Genomic DNA, 19,766 nt, shown 5'->3' on the forward strand with positions numbered 1-19,766 from the left:
AAAAAATGACCAGCTATAAAAGATATTCTCTTATAAGAATCCATTATTGCAGTACTATTCAAAATGCTTATGTGAATAATTATGATTGTTATCACAGATATTCTGTTGTAATTCTCATGATTAATTGATTGGTGTTTAACACCATTTTCAACCCTATTGGCTATTTCATGGTGGACAGTTTTTTTATAGGAGGAAGCTGGAGCACCAGAGAGAACAACCCACCTTTGACAGGAAAACTGACAATCCTTATCAATAAAGACTGGCGTGGAACACACCTGCCATGTGCAGGGTTCGAACTCACAACCTCTGGGTTGACAGGTTAGTGATACCCACTCAGCCACCAAGGCCCAGTGTAATTATTATGTATTTCAGAAAAAACTACAGAATGTACATTCAAGGAAATATTATTAACAATTTTGTACCTGATATGGTTTTGCTGTGTATTTTGTTGGGATGTTCATTTGTCCATTCAACCATACATCACCATTATCACCTTTCTGTTGCCATAGCAATGCTTCTGTTGATATTGTATCTGACGTTTGGTTAAGAAGAATGTAAATGTTCAGTGTATCGACATCTGCTCCATACATATGATACCAGAATACAAAACAGGATCCAGTCTGTTTTGGCGGGAAAACTTCACTGGCAAATCTTGCCTTATTGCCTGCCACTCTGGGATTACTTGTTTCAATGTACATGTAGTATCCTAGACTGTTTCCTTTGGTGTGATCAGTGCTGGGACCAGTAGAGGAACTAGCACTCCTTCCTCTGTGTCTCAACCAATCAAAATCATCTGTTTGAAGATTTTGGTAACTACAAGTGTCTTTTTCAAAATCACAGAATCCTGAAATTACAAAAATTTTAGATTGAAAAAGGCTAGCATAAAGTTTAATACTATCTATAAACAAATCTTTGTACTGTACCTAAATCTAGTAATTCAAATTATCAAAGACTTTTCTTATACATTGTTACAGCAAATTTTGGAAGATCACACTTTAAAAGTAGCAATTTCAATAGGAAATTAGTTTCAATTTTGAAAATAGTTTACATTGAAAAAAATTGTTACAATAATGGTACAATGATAACTGTAGTACTATGGAAACTCTAGAACTAAAATAGGGAAAGTACTAGGCAATGCCTTACCTGGTGCGTTACAAGATCCAGCAGAAATTGAGACATCATCAATTGCTATATCTCCTAGGTAACCATTTCCTCTAACACCCTCAAATACAATCTGAAATAAAATTAATGATTCATTTTACTATTCTTAAAATTAGGATCCTCAAATGAAACAATCTCAGAAACATGATAGCCATAATTTCAAAGTAACACATTTCTTACATTACTCAGGCTCATAGTACCTAAATTACTCTAAATAGGAAATTTATCATAGATGAGAGTTTGTTTTTAAATCCAATTATTTGGGCGTTTTTACCTGTGAATCTTTCAGAAGATACTTTGATTCTTGTTTGCAGAGGAACCAAAAGATCTTCCTTTTGGCTTCAATACCAAGTAAGGTTCTTGAGTTATATTGAAAAAATTTTCCTGCACTAATTTTGGTCTTTTTTTAGTAACTTCACCTTGAACACAGATATAGTGACTTCAAAATAAACAGGAATCTTCCTCTAATTATATATATATATATTTAGGTAAAATAAAGTATTTGATTTATCATATGAAAACCAAGATAAACGAAGGAATGATGACCTGACAGATGGATAGGTAAAAAGTAAAATAACAAAAAAACGAAACTCCAAGGAAAATTCAAGTCGGGAAGTCCCTTATCAAATGGCAAAATCAAAAGCTCAAACACATCAATCGAATGGAAAACAACTGTCATATTCCTGACTTGGTACAGGCATTTCCTTATGTGAAAAATGGTAAACAAACATTACTTACTTTGGCTATAATTTAACGCGCTTGACCTATGGCTTATGTCAATATAAGTTTTGAGGGTTAATGAATCATTGTACCCTCATTACTGGAAGTTATCAATACATCTGTAGTATGATATGTCACATCTTTTTTTTCTAATTTGGATTAATATGAAGACTTAAATAAAAGGCAATTTTGCAAACAAGATGTACCTGGAAAGCTTGTGTAGGATATAGAGCAACTTGTCCAATCTGCCACTTATTTCCTTGGTTGAAGTTTCTGTTCCAGATAGAACTGCCTGCCTGTTGTGATCCAGTGTTCATCATATAGATATTCAAAGCTCCTACATTACGTCCATACATATGATAATAGAATTTCAAACACTGTGGAGAATTAGCCTTTGCTGGGTAAGATGGTGTGATGAGGTGGGATGTCTGATTTGGTCTCATTGGAGATGATGATTCCATGTACACATAATGTCCCTGTCTTGTACCAAGGGTATGGTCAGCAGACGGTCCAGTCCCACTACTTGGTGTACCTCCTGCCTGTCGTTTCCAGTGATATGTGTCAGTAACATTGTTTACATATCCACACTGGTCATTCTCAAAGCTACAAGATGTACTTGTGGTGCTTGCTAAAATTGCAAAAAAATGACTTCTTTTTTATGAGGCTTTAATAGAAAGGCACAATACTGAGGATTCATGTAAGAAGAAAATGACAAAATCTCAAACAGAAAATCAGTATAAATGGCCAATATAGTAATGCTAGTTTTTCTTAGAATCCGACGACAAATATTTATGATTAAAACCTGCAAACCCAACACTTCTGATTTTACACTAATACTTAGTCACAAATGATACACACACACACTTTATTTCTGTGTAGGCATAGTCATATTGATTTCCCCTTGTTTTTGTATCTGGTAAAAGTTATCTCCCTTTATGAGATATTTTAGAGCATTCTATACATTTTATAAATCCTTTGAAAATAACAATCTCTCTACTTTATTTACTTTTTACTGACAAAAAATCATTATCAGCATTCTTGTAATTGTGAGTTAGAAATATGTAATTCATTTAACCTACCTGTATTACATGAACCAATAGCCATTCTGATGTCATCAATAGCTATATCACCACGGTAACTTGTTCCACGGAGTGCTTCAAATATCACCTACAAAATTTAAAGCAAAATTTTTCTCAAAAATACCTAAAGCAATGCAAATGGCATTCTTATAGAGAACAGAATTTATAAATAGTAATTACAAAAAATTCTTGCTATAGTAGTACTTGCATGAAATTTTAGAAATAAAAGACAAAACTTTTCAAATAAAGAATAAAATGTTACCTGGTAAGATCCTGCAGGGTTAATTGGTACTTTGCCTTGTTTCCACTGGTTTCCCTGTGTTCCCTTGCGTGTCCATACTGGGTTGGACAATGTTGGTCCCAGATTACCAGAGGCCTGCACATACACATTAAGTGTGTTGATGTGAACACCATACATATTGTACCAAAAGCTTAGACACCTTTGTTGAGAGTCACTGATACTAGGGGAGACAATCCTGGCTTTATCATTGACACTATGACGACCTGACACCTCAATGTAAATATACCATCCATTTCCTAAATTTCAATAATAAAATCATTTAAAAGATCATATCTTTTACATTTAAAATAATACACGGAAACATCATGCATATCTTTTAAATGTCTCTAGAACTGTACAATATTCCAGTTCAATATGCAATAATACTACAATTGCACCTTAGGGTTGTTCCATTAAAACATACATGGTACCCAGGGAAGGCACTTTAAAAATGGGGTAACCATCTATAGAGGCAAATTAAAATTTCACTAACATTTCCACTATGCAAAAACATAGATAGACACCATTCCATAGTTGAGATTTGGAAGTACCTTCCCTGGAACAGTCTTAAATAGGGATTTCAGTATATTCAGATATAGGTTAAGTAAATATAAAAAAATGCTAATATAAGTAAACTACCTTGCCAAATGTTCATTCGCCTGCCTAAAGTCAGGAACTTTCTCAGCAGTTGTCTTTGACATGATTTTTTTTGGGTCATTTATCGAATTTGGAGTTATTGGCAGATCATTGTCAGTCTCTTGTTAAATTTATTCACAACTTTTTAATACTTGGGGCAATTTAGAGGTCAACAATTCATATAGAAACCTGTCTATTGTTGAAGAACCCAGGTTTACCTCTAGATGTCTTTTGGTTTCTTGTCATTGGGTTTCTGTCACAATGACAGACACCACATATCTTGTTTATTTAATAAATATATAAGATGTACATGATTATATATGACGCGTTTAACAAGATCAGAATAAATTGAGGCGAACAGAATTTATAACTTACTAGTGCCAGTAGTGTGATCAACAGTAGGACCAGTTAAAGAGGAACCAGTTGGACCTTGTGCACGGGTCCAGTCAAACTGGTCTGTTTTATCCTGCTGCCATTGACACAGTGGTTGCTGGGTGTTTTCAAAGTTACAATCATACTGAGTTGGTGCTGTTAAAAAGAAATGCAAATTTATAATGAATTACAATGTCTAACAATAAACATGGATTTATGAGATGAAAAAAGAGCATAAATAACATTCTAATGAAACGTTGAAACTAAAAATGTGAAATGAATCGGAAATTGTACATGTCATTATGATATTTCATGGCCTAAAGTTCAAAAATTAACACTAACATTTACATTAATTTAGCTTATTCCATAATTTCGTATACTATACATTAATTATTAATCTAAGAGTTCATAGTTCATAACAGTTCAGTTTATCTTACTTCATTATTCCTTGACAACACCAATAATTCATTATTCCTTGACAACACCAATAATTCATTATTTTGTTTTTATCATTTATTAACACAGATTTGTCTAAAGTTTACTTACGTGGTGTAGTTCCAATAGATGGTGGAATGGTTGTCATGACAGTAGTACTGGATTGTGTACTTGGGTTAGCATTGCTTGGTTGTACTTTAATAAAAAAACAAGAATTATAAAAGTGCAAACAGATAGAGATTTTGGTAAATAACCCTTAAAGACATTTGACTTTTCAATTGAACTTTCTTTCACATAACTGGGCAAAAGATTAAAATTTATATAAGGTCTGAAAAGGACCCATCTTTCATATAAAAAGTTCAATAACCTGGGAATGGCAAACAAAAATTATCCTAATCAGAAATGAGCTTCGTTTCATCACAAATTTTGAATGTCTATGCAGTAAATCTGGCACGGATAGAATAATGCATTAAAAAAACGAAAAAAATCCATCCTTCTTTTCCAAATAAACAAAAAAGGCAGTCAAAATTAATGATTTTTAAAAGCAATTAATAAATTAAAAGGAGCATTGACTACATTTTTTACACAGTGAATCAAACACTTCAGATACCTAAACAACCCTGAATACTTACATGTACATGCATCTAATGTAAAGGACACATCATCAATGGCAATATCTCCTGAATAACTTGATCCCCTAATTCCTTCAAAGATTACCTACAAAGACAATATATCTTAAAGAAGTCATATAGTCTACACATGTACATATATTCAGTAATTAATGCTATCTTAATTTATACACCAACTATCATTTAAGCTAAATTGCTCGGGGGGCCACTTCAATCATTTTTAGGTAGAGATGAGCAGCTGAGATATCCAGTACCCCATCCTTTTCACATATTTTAAATAACCGAAAAACATAACCTATCATATATTTTTTGACAAAAGATACACCCGTAGCCGTCATGATTATGCTATTTCATAGAGAGGTAAATAGATTTGACAAATATCTTGTGTATTTCTGTCTGTGGTTTTCATTGCATCTGTGAAAAATATCAAAATCTGATTAGTTTCAGAAACATTTGATTTAGTCAGCAACCTTATGATATATTTCATCTTAATTTCTCAACCTTACCATATATTTTTAAGTTTGGAAAAGTTGCCTATTCTAGAGGCTCATCCCTACCACTCACTACATAGGAAGAGGCTCTCCTTAGCTTCATTAACCTAAACTTACTATTGAAAGAATTTTCTGACAAACTTACTGTGTAAGGCATGCGAGATGGTAGAACTACATTGACTTGAGCTGAGTTCCACTGGTCATTCTGATTACCACTGAGACTCCATACAGTCTGATTAGAGTTGGATATCTGTACCAGTACATTCAAAGTTCCAATTCCCCTTCCAAGCATATGATACCAAAAGTGTAAACACTTGTTTGGGCTTGGATTAAACTGAGGACTCTGTAACCATGCCTTGTCTCCACTTACTCTGGGTGCACTTGATTCAATGAAGGAGTAGTGTCCTATAGAAAAAAAAGCAACCCTTTCTTTCTGTCAGCCTTGACTAAAACATTTTAGTATTACTGTGGATTCATCTATTTTCGTGGATTGAGCTTTTACAAAATTCGTCATTCATTGAACATTTAAATGGGTGGTTCACCTGTACCCATGAATTCCAGGAAAATTGGTATTCAACGAATAATAATGAATCAACAGTATTACAAAACAATTATAAAAAAATAAATAAATTTTCTGATAAAAAAAGTCCTGATACATCAATAAGATATAACTAGTATGAACAGTGGTTAAAATCTTTACCCAAATCAACCAAATTTCTCCAGTTTTTGTTAATCTCATCAGAAATAAAATCAATAAAAAAATCAATTATATGACATAAAACTTGGCTATCATACCTGATCCAGAACCATCATTAACTGTATGATCACCCGTTGGTCCTGTATATCGTGAGGCGGTCTTTCCTGTTCCAACCAACCAATCAAACTGGTCTCCTTTTATATTATTCCAAGAACAAAAACCTTTTTCAAAGTCACAATTTCCTGAAAGAAAAATAAATTGGTCTGTTTACTCAATACTGTATATTGTATATATAGATGAGAAATAAAACTAGAGCAAAGGCTTGGTTCTTAATTCTAACAAATAGCTCACTCCATTTAATCCACAATGAGCAAAAGTCAAAGGTGAAACCTTCTTATATATATAAACATATGCAAAATAAAAACAAAACAATGTGTAAAATATTATTTGATTAACATGCATATTTTTTTCACACTGATATTACAAAACTAAAAACCTAAGATTCAAATGTGTTATGAACTTCTTTATTACATTTGAATAATTATTTTGGTGTAAAAACCATTTTCAGACATTTGTTCACTGGCCTTTTCAGTTCCAGTGTTTTCTCTCTCAACTACAGTATAGATTGTACAGTATACTATGGCTTCTGTTTAACATGATAACAGGAAAGGGTCTATCAAGCCTCCTACTGACTTATAGTTTTTTTTGTTTTTTTTTGTTATTTCAAATTCAATGTATTTTCTATGACAGAAATCTTATGGGTTGAGTGATGCCAAAATCCTTACAAGGACATTTTGTGACACTATGGATTAAGGTATTAATTTTAACAGATATCAACACAATAAGTAATAATTAAATTATAAATCATTAGATGACTGATAGAATGCCATACCCAAGAAATGAAAAAAAATTCTTAAAATAGAAACATACTGTGGATTCATTTATGTTCGTGGGTACCAATTTTCGTGGATTGAGGAATGCCTGTATTTTCGTAGATATTTGATTTCGTGGTTTTGCCCAATGTTGCATACAAGCCTATAGAAAATTTACAATTCGTTGAACATCTAAATTCGTGGTTCACCTGTACCCACGAAATCCACGAAAATTGGTATCCAACGAATAATAATGAATCCACAGTACAGAAATTTACATTCTTTGAAAATATAACAATTTTTATTGCATCATGTATGTATGTATCAATGTCGCTGTCTGACAATTCACTGCTACAGACTCTAAAGGACTATGGGTAATATCCTATTTCATACCCGAAATGAAAATATTGTCATCTCATTGGTTGAATTTCCATTAGGAGGTTGTTGGCCAATCATGATGCTTTTGTGTACGCTTTTGAAAATATTACCCAGAACACATTATATTCTTTAACAACGAATTGTATTCTACATTACCTGGCAGAGAACAGCCTCCACTTGAAATAGATACATCATCAATAGCTATATCACTGTCGTAACCGGCTCCCATGACTCCCTCAAATAACAAGGTAAAGTTAGTTGTTGACTGTAATGTAGCTTGTCCCAGAATCCATTTGTTGCCTTGGTTACCAGTTTTGGTAAAAATTTTCTTTGTTGAAAACAGTTGCTGAATGTATACATTAAATGTTCCCATACGAGTTCCGTACATGTGATAATAGAATGACAGACAGGATCCAGATGTTATGGGATATCTTGCACTCATTAGAACAGCTTTGTCTCCTGGACGTCTTGGTGCACTAGCTTCTGTATACATGTAATGTCCTGTAAGAGGAAAACAAGAAATAAATGAATTGTAACTTGCATAAGATTCATATTTCAATCAAGCCTTTGAAAGACTGTTATATTTTGGTTCAATATTCATTAATGTGATAAATAATTGTTTTTTACTTGGAAATAACTTTTCTTCTATTTAACTCTAAAACTAGCACACAATAAATTACACATGAATTGCAGTGTTTTGAAAATTAAATCTATTTTGATTTAGGAGGGAAAATTGACAAAAAAACTTGACTATAGCACAAATGTTGAAAATCTGAAACTGGAATTCCACAAACAGGTATAAAGTTTTACCAGCATTGGTTCCATAAGTATGATCAGAGGAGGGACCAGTTCCTCTACTTCCTGTACGACCAGCAGACCTAGTCCAATCAAAAGTGTCCACTGTAGACTGTTTATACCCACAGATCTTGATATTTTCAAAGTTACACGTGGAGGACGCTGAAGCAAAAACAAAATTAGAAACAATTATTACTATATCTATTCAATTCAAATATTTTTTTTATTTTTACATCCATTCTAGGTAATATTTTGAAATGTATGTTAAAATGAACCAATGCATCACATGGAGCAAATGATGACTTGTTGATAAAAAGTTTCCCATAACTCTTTAATGTACCATAATTGATAATGTGATTGTTAAAAAAACCAGAATGTAACTTGTTAGAAGAAATTTTAAAACATGACTTTGAAAAATTCATTTTTCTTCGATTAAATCTTGAACCAGCAGGTAAGTAGTACAATGTATATCAGTATGCATCTTAATAGGAATAAAGATCCAATTTTCTTTAATAGTACCAGTAGTTTCAGATATTTTTCATTTTAACCAGTCATAACAAACTCTAGTATATATCAATATATGAACAAAATGGGCATTTTTTTAAAAATAGTCATGATATTATTGTGCAGTATAATTTATTTTTCACAAGAATATGTTCTGTAGAAAATGAGAATAGACCCAGATAGACAGACATAAAGATAATATGTTTTGTAATACACTTTTCCTTGATAGATGTGTACTACATAAAGGAATATTTGAACCCGTTCTTAAATTTCAAAGTGGCATTTAATTTACTGTAAATATAACTGACCCCCTGACCTAAACATAATAAAGTTCTTACATGTTGTTGCAGAGCAGGGTGAGAATGAGTATGAAATATCATCCAATCCAATATCTCCCTGATAACTGGTACCCCTAACTCCTTCAAATACCATCTGGAATGGAGTCTGACTGACAATATTGACTTGTGCCTTGTTCCAACGGTTACCAAGTGTACCAGTGTGTGTCCAGATTGAAGAACCCAGTTGTCCATTCTGTTTTGTGTACAAATTAAGTGTGTTGATGTGAGCACCATACATATGGTACCAGAAGGTTACACAAGCTCCCCTGGTTGGATTAATATTAAGGGAGATAATTCTGGCAGTATCATTGGGTCGTCTGGGTGAAGAACTCTCTATGAAAATGTAGTGACCTGTTCCTGAAAGAAATCAAAACAGATAAGTTATATAGTTGAGAGATATGAGATACATAAACAACAGTACAATATTTTTCAATTAAATTAAGTATATATGGATGTGAATTATTGAAGCTGCCATATTCAATGATAAAAGACACTCAAACATTTTTAAAATCTGTCAAGCATCAGCAGTTACAAAAATAATTAGTTAGTAATCTTGTAACTGTCAGTTACTGTAACTTAATAAAATTATAACAATGTTTTTAATATTGCAAAAAATGGGTCAATAGCGATTTTCCTTAACAAAAGTTTGGCAATCTCATTAATTAGATCTGGCTTTATAACAAGTAATCAGTGATAAGCAATAATAAATGCACACATTAATTTCAGAGTTTAAAGTGTGTTCTATTGGTTATATCAGAACTGCAGACTCTTTAATATTTGACTTGGTTACTTCATTACTACCAGACTTTTATTTCATTGTATCATTCATAACTTACCATTCTGGAAAGTGTGATCATTGGTAGGACCAGTTTTTCCTGTGCCAGTTGGACCACTACTAAATGTCCAATCAAATATGTCAGTCTTGTCTTGGGTCCATCTACAAATTCCTCCACTCTCAAAGTTACAATCATAAGGTGTAGCAATCCCTGGGGTGGTCATTACAGTGGAGGATGGTACAGGTGTTGTTGGTACGTATGAGGACGCCTCTGGTGGCAGAGCTATTAAACAAAGAATGTATAATATCATTAAGTTCACTTTCACACTAGTTGTTATCCCATAGAAATGGCAAAAAATAAGCAAACAGTGTTGTTTTTGTACAATTTAACTGTATATTACTTATTATGATTAAAGTTACGAAAATATTGAGCTCGACAAAAGTTACCACTAATGTTCTGTTTTCTTGTGTACTGCATGTAAAAGCTACTTTCTACATATATTTTAAGATAAAACAACTTACTAGGACAGCCTGTATTGGTTAAAGTGATGTCATCCACAGCTATGTCTCCTTTGTAACCATTTCCTCTAACTGCTTCAATTATCAACTGAAATATAAAACAAAATGTGGTCAATATCAAGCAAAGAATTCTGTTCAGACCAGTGCTCAGGGCCATCTTAAATTTCCAGTGAGATGTGAGCGCATTTGAAGGCACACCTATGATTTTAAGATAAGGAACAGAACTTAAAGCCTTTTTCCATTGCCTTTAGCTTTGTCAAGTGGTAGTAAGGATTTTGAGAAAGGAATTGATACACCATATCCTTTATTTTCCATCATATTCAATATTGTAAGCAATTAATGTCTTTTTTTATAAACAATTAGACCAAAAATTTATATCCAAATGTCCCAGAATGATAATTTTCATGATATAAAGTACATTCATTCTTTCAAGTTCAAGCAAAAAATATCTATCAATAATTCAGCATTCAGATTTTAATGTTCTGAAACAAAGCACACGTTTTCGGTCTTTTTGAAAAAGGTTTATTGATTGATTTTTTTCATAAAAAGATCATGTGATAAACCATCAAAATGAAGACCCTAAAAAGCAGTTTTTCCTAAAAGCACAATTACTATTACACCAACACTAACTAAAGTCAATCCATGATATTGTATATTAAGATATTATTGTGAGGTCTTTATTAATACAAATAATGCAACTGGGGAAGAATAATAAGAATAATAAGAACTTGCATTCTGATATCTCATACATATATCTCTATGCAGATTTTCCAGAAATCGCAATAATTAATCTTGAATTTTTGTCTATTCTTTGAACATCGCAATAATAATCGCAGGCAATAAATTCTGAATTTACAGTATTTTAATCAACTGCAAAGTATTAAAAGATAAATGAACATACATAGAATGGTACTTTGCTGGAGAATGTGGTCCTTCCTTGAAGCCATGTAGCCCCTTTGTCACCTTGTAGATCCCACACTTTGAAATTAGAACCATTCTGTGGCTGTATCCATACTCTGAGGTTTCCAGTGTTGGGACCATACATGTTGTACCAGAAGTTTATACATCTAGCTGATGAAGGATTAAACAACTGACTACGAAGTTGTGCCCTGTCACCTGGACGTCTAGGGTTAGATGCCTCAATAAATATATACTGACCTGTGAATACAACAACAAAAAAAAGTTTTAACATGTTGTGGAAAAAATTCATACTTTCAAAATATACAAAAATATTCAAAATGTCAGATACTTGAGAGTTTGGATAAACATTTGCTTACTTTTCAAATGAATAATTTCTGCCAAATTTCAAACATAACAATTGTTACCTGAGTGAGTTGGTCCTGTTTATATGATCTCTTTTATGTCCTGTGAGTGAAGAAACAATTTTTTTGAAACGCTCTGGTTCCCTTAATATGATATTAACTGAGTCCTTTGAGTATTTCTAAAGAAACAGATCCTTTTTAACATGTGGTGGTTCCATTTTTATAGTCTGTATTAGGTCTTGAGAGTATTTTCTAAAGAAACAATTTTTTTACCTGCACTGGTTCCCTTTGTATGATCTGCACTAGGTCCTGTGAGAGTACTAGATGTTCTGCCTTTCCCAAGGATCCAGTCAAAGTTATCTCCTGCATGAACATTAGTCCAAGTACAAAGTCCACTCTCAAAATCACAGTCCCCTGATATGAGAAAAATACAACTTTGTCACTCTTAAGTTTTAAATGTAAGAGCTGACATTACTGAGGGTCTCACAAAAGTGTTGGTGTGTGAATAGACAGGATTAAACTAATGTTACATTTCCTGATGAATTTTAACAAAAATTAAGAATGTCAAATGAGGAATCCCGGCATTTGAGGAGATATTGAATTCCAATTTAGGTCATGAATAACATAGACTTCATAAAGACGTTTAAACTTGTAAATTTATAAATTAATAAAATGTATTGGAAGGAATTATTGGTATTGTGTTGTTTGTAATGCAATAATTGCTCCCTATCTGCTGCTAATAAAGACCAGAATGGCTTACCTGTGATAGGACAAGCTCCCGCTATAGTGCTAATATCATCTAATGCAATATCACCCTGTACACCATTTCTACGGATACCCTCGAACACAACCTGTTCAATAGTATAAAATGATGAGTAGAAAGAAAGACCAATGAATGTCATGTAAGTATTGAAGAATTTTTTAATAAACTAAAAAAAATAATCTTGCTTTTCATAATCAAATATTCAATAGTGGCACATTTTAAATCTATCCATTAGTTTAACAGTTGTTTCTTCAGAATGAAATCTTGTATGATATTAACCACTAGATTTTCATTCTGGGTTACCATGCGTTGTTGGGATGCTGATTAATTGATTTATTGTTGTTTGCTTAATGTCCATTGGCAAATATTTCATAGATATTCATGACAGTGGCAGATCCAGGGGGGGTTCCGGGGGTTGGAATCCCCCTTTTATTTTGATGATCAATACTTTTGTATGGGGACATATGGTTGGAACCGCCCCTGCATAATAAGAACATATCAACACTAAATACAGGAGGTAGGTTCTGGGAAGTGAGTTGACCCGGATAAAGGACAGACAACTGACATTTACCCCCCTATTTCTATTTTGTAATATTATGAATACTCACATTAATTAATTAAAAAAACAGAATAACTTTGATTGTTGAAGAAACTTACATTGAAAGCTTGTGGTGACTGTATAGTTACTTGTCCTTTGATCCAGGTGTTCCCCTGATTAAGTGACTTGCTCCATACAGCATTTATAGGTAATGTTGAACCAGTCTTTAGATAAATATTCAATGTACCAATATTTTGTCCATACATGTGATAGTAGAATTGTAAACATGTAGGTTGCGTGAAGGTCACTTGTGGACTGATTAACCTGGCTTTGTCACCTGACACACGAGGAGCACTTGTCTCTATATACACATATTTTCCTGAAAAATAAATAAGAATCTTTTAGTTTTTCATTACTTTGTTACTATTTGATTGGTCAATTTAAAGAAAACCTTTAGATTTTGTTATCTATCAGAGTTTTATAAGAGTAAACAAGGATAATTTGGGCAAACTTTCTAATAAAAAGAAGCATTTTCTGTACACAAACATTTTTGAACTTCTGATGTATATTTTACCTGAAAACATGAAAGATAATAAATACAATAAAGTTAACATGATTTTTGAAACAATATTTTCAAAGTTTGTCTCTGTATTATACAAAATAAAACAAAATCCTGACCTGCAGATGTTCCAAAAGTGTGGTCAAATTTGGGTCCAGTATTTGTTGAGCCTGTACTACCCTTCTGTTGTGTCCAGTCAAATACATCTGTCTTATCCTGGGTCCATCCAGCACAAAGAGATGAACCTTCAAAGTTACAAGCTAGACCACCTAAAAAATAAATACATTACTTGTAAACTATTTTTAAATAAATGGAGAATGTGTCCATGAGACACAGATGATGCCCCCTGCTTGCATATAACGTTATAAAGGGACATACATACCTCAAGAACGTTAAAAGTGACGCAACCAAAATTCGAAATTGATCTGTGTTTTGTGGTAATAAGCATTATGTATAAGTTTCATAACATTTGGTTGAGGCAAACTAAAGATAGAGAACGGAAACTAATTTTGGGACATAATGATGCACAAGGGTAACACCAAGGGTCCGGAAATGGTCATATTTGCCAGTCATGTCCTAAGATGAAAGCTATATGTCCTAAACGAGTAATTGGGATTTAGGACAAATTTTATTTTTTTAACAGAAATAATTTCGGTCATTTCATTGACTTAATGTTTGAAATCGGGTTTCTTAATCGCCATTTTCCACTTGTGATCACTTGTTTTTGTTTATAATCCCTTTCCTGTAATAAAACTGCCACTTCAGTAGTTTGATAATCCTGAGGGCCCTCCTAATATCTATATCAATGCCTCCGGGAAACATTGGCTAATGAACGCTAATCACTTTTACCTGTGGTTTTAATTCACACCTGACAATTGGTCACATTGATCACAAGCTCAGAATAATATCTTTAAGAAATTAAAATTCCCTGACAAGTGTATTCATTATTTAATTACTTTCAGCAAAGACAATCATCAATTCTGATTTAAAAATAAACCTTACTTTAATTGACGTAGAAAAAAGTATTTTTTCATGAGTAACACATGTGTTTTATTTACTATGTAATACGCATGTGTGAAATTGTCTTCAGCAAATTAATTATTTAATCGTAAAATGCAAATTGATTTCATGCCAAAATAAACGAGTGCAACTATAATCTGATATATTCAAACACTTTTAAAGGTCATAAAATAAAAAGAAGCCGGTGATTTCCTGTCAATTTGATAAACAAAACGAATCCTGGAATTGAATCCGGAATTATTGGATCTTTAATATTATCGCAAAACTTCCGGTTTTAATTTTGTCAAATCGAAAGAAACGTAAGCAATGTCTGAGAATTAACCATTTTGAGTCATTAAAATTATTTCAATTTTAAACTGTTGCCTTCCCTAAACTGTTCTTGAAGGTTTTTAGAAAAATGGTAAGAAATTTACTTAGTAAATGCGATGAAACATCAATACAAGTTCGTTGATGCTATGAATCTAGTTTGACATCGACAATTTGAAAGGGGCACCAACTTTTCAATCATCTCAAAATGACCGAAATTGTGTGAAAAAATTTCCAGATCCTTGGGTAACACTAAATGCCCCCTCAAGCGTAGCAGGGGCATAAAAATCATTGATTTAAGGTGTGAACACAAAGTTTTGGGCTTACAACAATCATCATTTAAATGAGAATCATTGTATTATGTTGAATATTTAAAATCACGGTCTACCTATACCCCAAAAATCCACTTAAATCAGAACTCAACAAATAATAATAAAAAAAATGCAGAAAAAAACCTACCGAAAAATCATAAATAAAGTCATTTTTTAGGGGGACATAACAGAAATTTTATTATTATACATCCTCCCAATACATTCTTCATTTTTTGGACCATACCTGCTGCCTGACATGTTCCTGCTATCATTTTGACATCATCAATAGCTACATCACCACGGTAACTTCTTCCTACAAGTCCTTCAAACACGACCTGGTACTGAGATGTCTGTGCTGGTACCTGAACCTGTCCTTGTTTCCAACTGTTACCCTGAGTACCTTGTCTTGTCCATAGAGCATTGCCATAATTACTTCCAATCTAAAAATATGATATGGGATTGTAAGCTATCAAGATGTCATTTCTTAATATACAGGAAGTTGGGAATTCTATGTCTAGTCATGATAGAAACATGCAATTCCAATGGTTAAAAGAAATTACCTAAATTCCATCACAACAACAATCCTTTGAACTAATAATCAATATATCAATTAACCAAACTTCATCTTGAAAAGTTTGAGGGTTAAAATAATCTAGTATTTACCAATAACTAGAAGATTTCCGTGGTTTTCAAATGGTCTAAAAACTCATTTTAAGGGCGATGTTACCCTTTGACATTTCCTCTTGGCACCTATCATATTGAAATCAGTTTTTATTATAAGGAATCTTTCATGGTCAACTTAAAATGGAATGTATTCTTCCTTTTTTGAAAGATTTCATATGAAAATTCTGAATAATCTTAAGACCATAAATGAATGAAACAGCACAGAAAGTAAGGAAATGTCATTAATTCTAAAAGGATGTTGACTACTGTAACAGATCCCCCATGTATCTATAAATTTTACCTATAACCCTGGTTCCCTTATTTTGTTATAAATTTATTACAAAATTTGACTGAGCCAAGATAGGTCTAAAAATTCGTAAGGGTTCCGCGGAACCCAGTGTCTCGCCTACTTTTTCTGTTAATCGCAGGCTCAACAAAAATGAGGAAGTAAATCAATAAAAATATTCCTCTTGATACTATCTTTTGATTGTAAGAACTTTCTGTCCAAGTTTGGTAAAAATCCAGGATAGTGTATGAATCTAATAAATGTTTAAAAACTTTATCTGTAGACTGAATGTAATGTTAACTTGAAGAAAACAAAATTTCCTTCTAGATACTAGCATTTGATCATAAACAAGCTTCTGTTAAAGTTTGGTGCAAATCCAAAATAGTATAAGAAAGTTATTAAAATTTAAAAAACTTTAACCACAGAGTGAATGTGTTGTTTCCTGACAGGAAATCTAAGTCCATTTAAAAGTAAAATACGGAAAAAATGGATTTATTATTTTACAAAATTTCCTTCTAGATACTAGCTTTTGATCATAAACATGCTTCTGTCCAAGTTTGGTACAAATCCAAAATAGTATAAGAAAGTTATTAAAATTTTAAAAACTTTAACCACAGAGTGAATGTGTTGTTTCCTGGCAGAAAATCTAAGTCCATTTAAAAGTAAAATACGGAAAAAATGGATTTATTATTTTACAAAATTTCCTTCTGGATACTATCTTATGATCATAAACAAGCTTCTGTCCAAGTTTGGTAGAAACCCAGGATAGTTTAAGAAAGTTATTAAAATTTTAAAAACTTTAACCACAGAGTGAATGTAATATTTCCCGGCAGAAAAACTAAGTCCATTTATAAGTAAAATACGGAAAAAATGGAATTTTATTTTTACAAAATTTACTTCTGGATACTATCTTATGATCATAAACAAGCTTCTGTCCAAGTTTGGTAGAAATCCAAGGTAGTTTAAGAAAGTTATTAAAATTTCAAAAACTTTAACCACAGAGTGAATATTTGTGGACGCCGCCGACGACGACGACGACGACGACGCCGACGGAATGTAGGATCGCTATGTCTCGCTTTTTCGACTAAAGTCGAAGGCTCGACAAAAATGAAGTGCAAGTTTCCATTGTTTTTTTTTTTTATCTTTTATGGAAATTATGGCTTGTTATAATACCCCAATACCCTTACCTTGATATAGACATTGAGCATGTTGATGTTTGGTCCATACATGTGATACCAGAACTGTAAACACTGCTGCTGATTGGCTGGAACATTGGCTGATGCCAGATGGGCACTGTCATTATATCTTCTTGGGGCTGATGCTTCAATATACATGTACCATCCCTGACCTATGAATTATCAATAAATGTTAGTATTTTTTTGGGGGGAGTGGGAATAAACAAATGATAGAGCTTCGTTGTAATGAAAAACAATTGAATGTCGATGCAATTATAGGCATACCAAATCTTAGAGAAGACAACTGAAAATAGCATCCAAAATTTTCTCAGGCCAAAGAGTAACATGGTATGTACCTAAGCCTATTTCATTATAATTTTCACAAATTTAAAAGACCATTAAAAGATGCTGGCCTCTGGACTGCAAGCTGACAAATTTTTGACAGAGATTTGAATCACAGTACTAGCTGCCAAAAAAAGATGGATATCTCATTTATAATTTTCCTTACTAAATAATATTAATGGTAGCAGGCTTAGACCATCTGTAAGTGAATGCATATCAATATAGATTTGACTGGATTCATGATTTTGAATTAATTAAAAAAAAAAGTCTGTACATTCAAAATTAAACTTTATCATTAGCATAAATTTTTTCATTTTAATTCTTATTTGAAAATTCATTTTTGCATATTAAAATAATGTTATTTCTGTACCCATTGTTCATAAACAAAACTATTCTTACAACAAAAGCTTCATATTTTGAACACAATGAAAATAGAACCACTATATTATACCATACCTGTTCCTTTAGTATGGTCATTTGTTGGTCCTGTTAATGCTGAACCAGTTGGTCCCTGAGCTCTCGACCAATCAAATTTATCATCCTTCAAATTGGTCCAGGTACAAAGGTTATTTTCAAAGTTACAATCATATGCAGACTGGGATACTGTAAACAAATTTCTACTTTTACTTTTTTTTTAATAAAAAGCAACTACTGTAAATTCAGATATTATTGCATGCATTTATTATTGCAATTTATGAAAAGTGGACAGCAGTGGGAGATTAATCATTGAGATTTCAGGAAAATCTGCATACAGATATATGTAACAAATTTAGAATGTGAGTTCTTATTATTGCAATAATCACTCATTTGCATTATTTGAAAAACTTGCAATAATTTCTAAATTTACAGTAATAGGCAATTAAAATTACAACTTTATTTCATATTTTTTAAAGAATTTAAAATCTGATGTCAATATACCTTGCATTAAATTATTGTTAATGTTATGCCTTGGACCATGTTAGTATAGGGCTTCTTGTAATCATTGCTTGTCTAAACCATGGAAATGTATTTCTCTCATCTTAAACATAAACCATTACAAACTTTTAATTCTAAAATGCATAAAATAAAACCAATTTAAAATGAAATAAATACTACTTACCAAATGGAGGGTTAGTTGTTGATGCTGGTAGTGGTGTGGTTGTTGGTGCTATCTTTGGATTGGCATTTCTTGGATTATCTAAAAACAGAACAAACATATACATTATTGTTAATTTTGTTGCTTTTTCTTTGACTTTGAAACAGTTATTCTTTTTTTGAAGCTCTTATTCAAAATCTGACAGTTACTTCATTAAGTTTCTCCTGTAAAATTGTTGTATGTCACAGCAATTATATCAAAAGTATTGCTATCTGGATTTCTTCCACTATATATTGATTCAAAACTTAGTACACGTCTACTTTTTCCCATTTAATCACATTTGAAATTCTTAATATTTACTATGATGAAGGAAAATGTTCAAACTTATAGCATGTATTTTTGTGATGGAGACAGTTACTCACATCCACAAGATGATTGTGTGACTGTTACATCATCAATGGCAATGTCACCTTGGTAGTTTGTGCCTCTTATTCCTTCAAATGTTAGCTGCAATAACAAAGATATACTCATAACATTAACAACTAACAGGAGAATGACTCAAAAGAGTTACTGTTAATAATCCAATTATCATATGGTAAGAATTGTACAAACTTAAAACAAAATTATCAACCCCTTATAAAATCACAGGGTTAGATCTAAAAATTTTCAAAACCAGATCAACATTTCTCTTACTTGTTATAAAGAAAAAGGAAATTTTTTTGATGTCTAGACACATTTATGTTCTCAAAAACAAAAGAGATTTTTATGATGTCGATATGTTAATA

At 32.3% G+C, this 19,766-nt stretch overlaps 1 protein-coding gene across 1 annotated transcript in view; it reads right to left on the reverse strand.

The window, feature by feature from the left end:
* LOC127706610 (MAM and LDL-receptor class A domain-containing protein 2-like) overlaps window positions 1-19,766 on the reverse strand; it is a 158,052-nt gene that overhangs the window by 65,097 nt on the left and 73,189 nt on the right. Inside the window, exons 76-100 of the mRNA XM_052211265.1 lie at window positions 19,404-19,488; window positions 19,006-19,083; window positions 18,363-18,509; window positions 17,577-17,737; window positions 15,685-15,880; window positions 13,923-14,072; window positions 13,384-13,623; window positions 12,704-12,817; window positions 12,217-12,357; window positions 11,583-11,839; window positions 10,685-10,769; window positions 10,224-10,445; window positions 9,388-9,744; window positions 8,561-8,707; window positions 7,907-8,251; window positions 6,599-6,742; window positions 5,949-6,208; window positions 5,316-5,400; window positions 4,795-4,878; window positions 4,252-4,404; window positions 3,223-3,497; window positions 2,961-3,048; window positions 2,088-2,509; window positions 1,144-1,234; window positions 423-844 (exon numbers count right to left, since the gene is read on the reverse strand). Coding sequence (XP_052067225.1) covers window positions 423-844; window positions 1,144-1,234; window positions 2,088-2,509; window positions 2,961-3,048; window positions 3,223-3,497; window positions 4,252-4,404; window positions 4,795-4,878; window positions 5,316-5,400; window positions 5,949-6,208; window positions 6,599-6,742; window positions 7,907-8,251; window positions 8,561-8,707; window positions 9,388-9,744; window positions 10,224-10,445; window positions 10,685-10,769; window positions 11,583-11,839; window positions 12,217-12,357; window positions 12,704-12,817; window positions 13,384-13,623; window positions 13,923-14,072; window positions 15,685-15,880; window positions 17,577-17,737; window positions 18,363-18,509; window positions 19,006-19,083; window positions 19,404-19,488 — 4,749 coding nt within the window. The remainder of the gene's footprint in view (window positions 1-422; window positions 845-1,143; window positions 1,235-2,087; window positions 2,510-2,960; window positions 3,049-3,222; window positions 3,498-4,251; window positions 4,405-4,794; window positions 4,879-5,315; window positions 5,401-5,948; window positions 6,209-6,598; window positions 6,743-7,906; window positions 8,252-8,560; window positions 8,708-9,387; window positions 9,745-10,223; window positions 10,446-10,684; window positions 10,770-11,582; window positions 11,840-12,216; window positions 12,358-12,703; window positions 12,818-13,383; window positions 13,624-13,922; window positions 14,073-15,684; window positions 15,881-17,576; window positions 17,738-18,362; window positions 18,510-19,005; window positions 19,084-19,403; window positions 19,489-19,766) is intronic.

Source organism: Mytilus californianus, unplaced genomic scaffold (genome assembly GCF_021869535.1).
Source record: "Mytilus californianus isolate M0D057914Y unplaced genomic scaffold, xbMytCali1.0.p SCAF_6, whole genome shotgun sequence".
Taxonomy (NCBI): domain Eukaryota; kingdom Metazoa; phylum Mollusca; class Bivalvia; order Mytilida; family Mytilidae; genus Mytilus; species Mytilus californianus.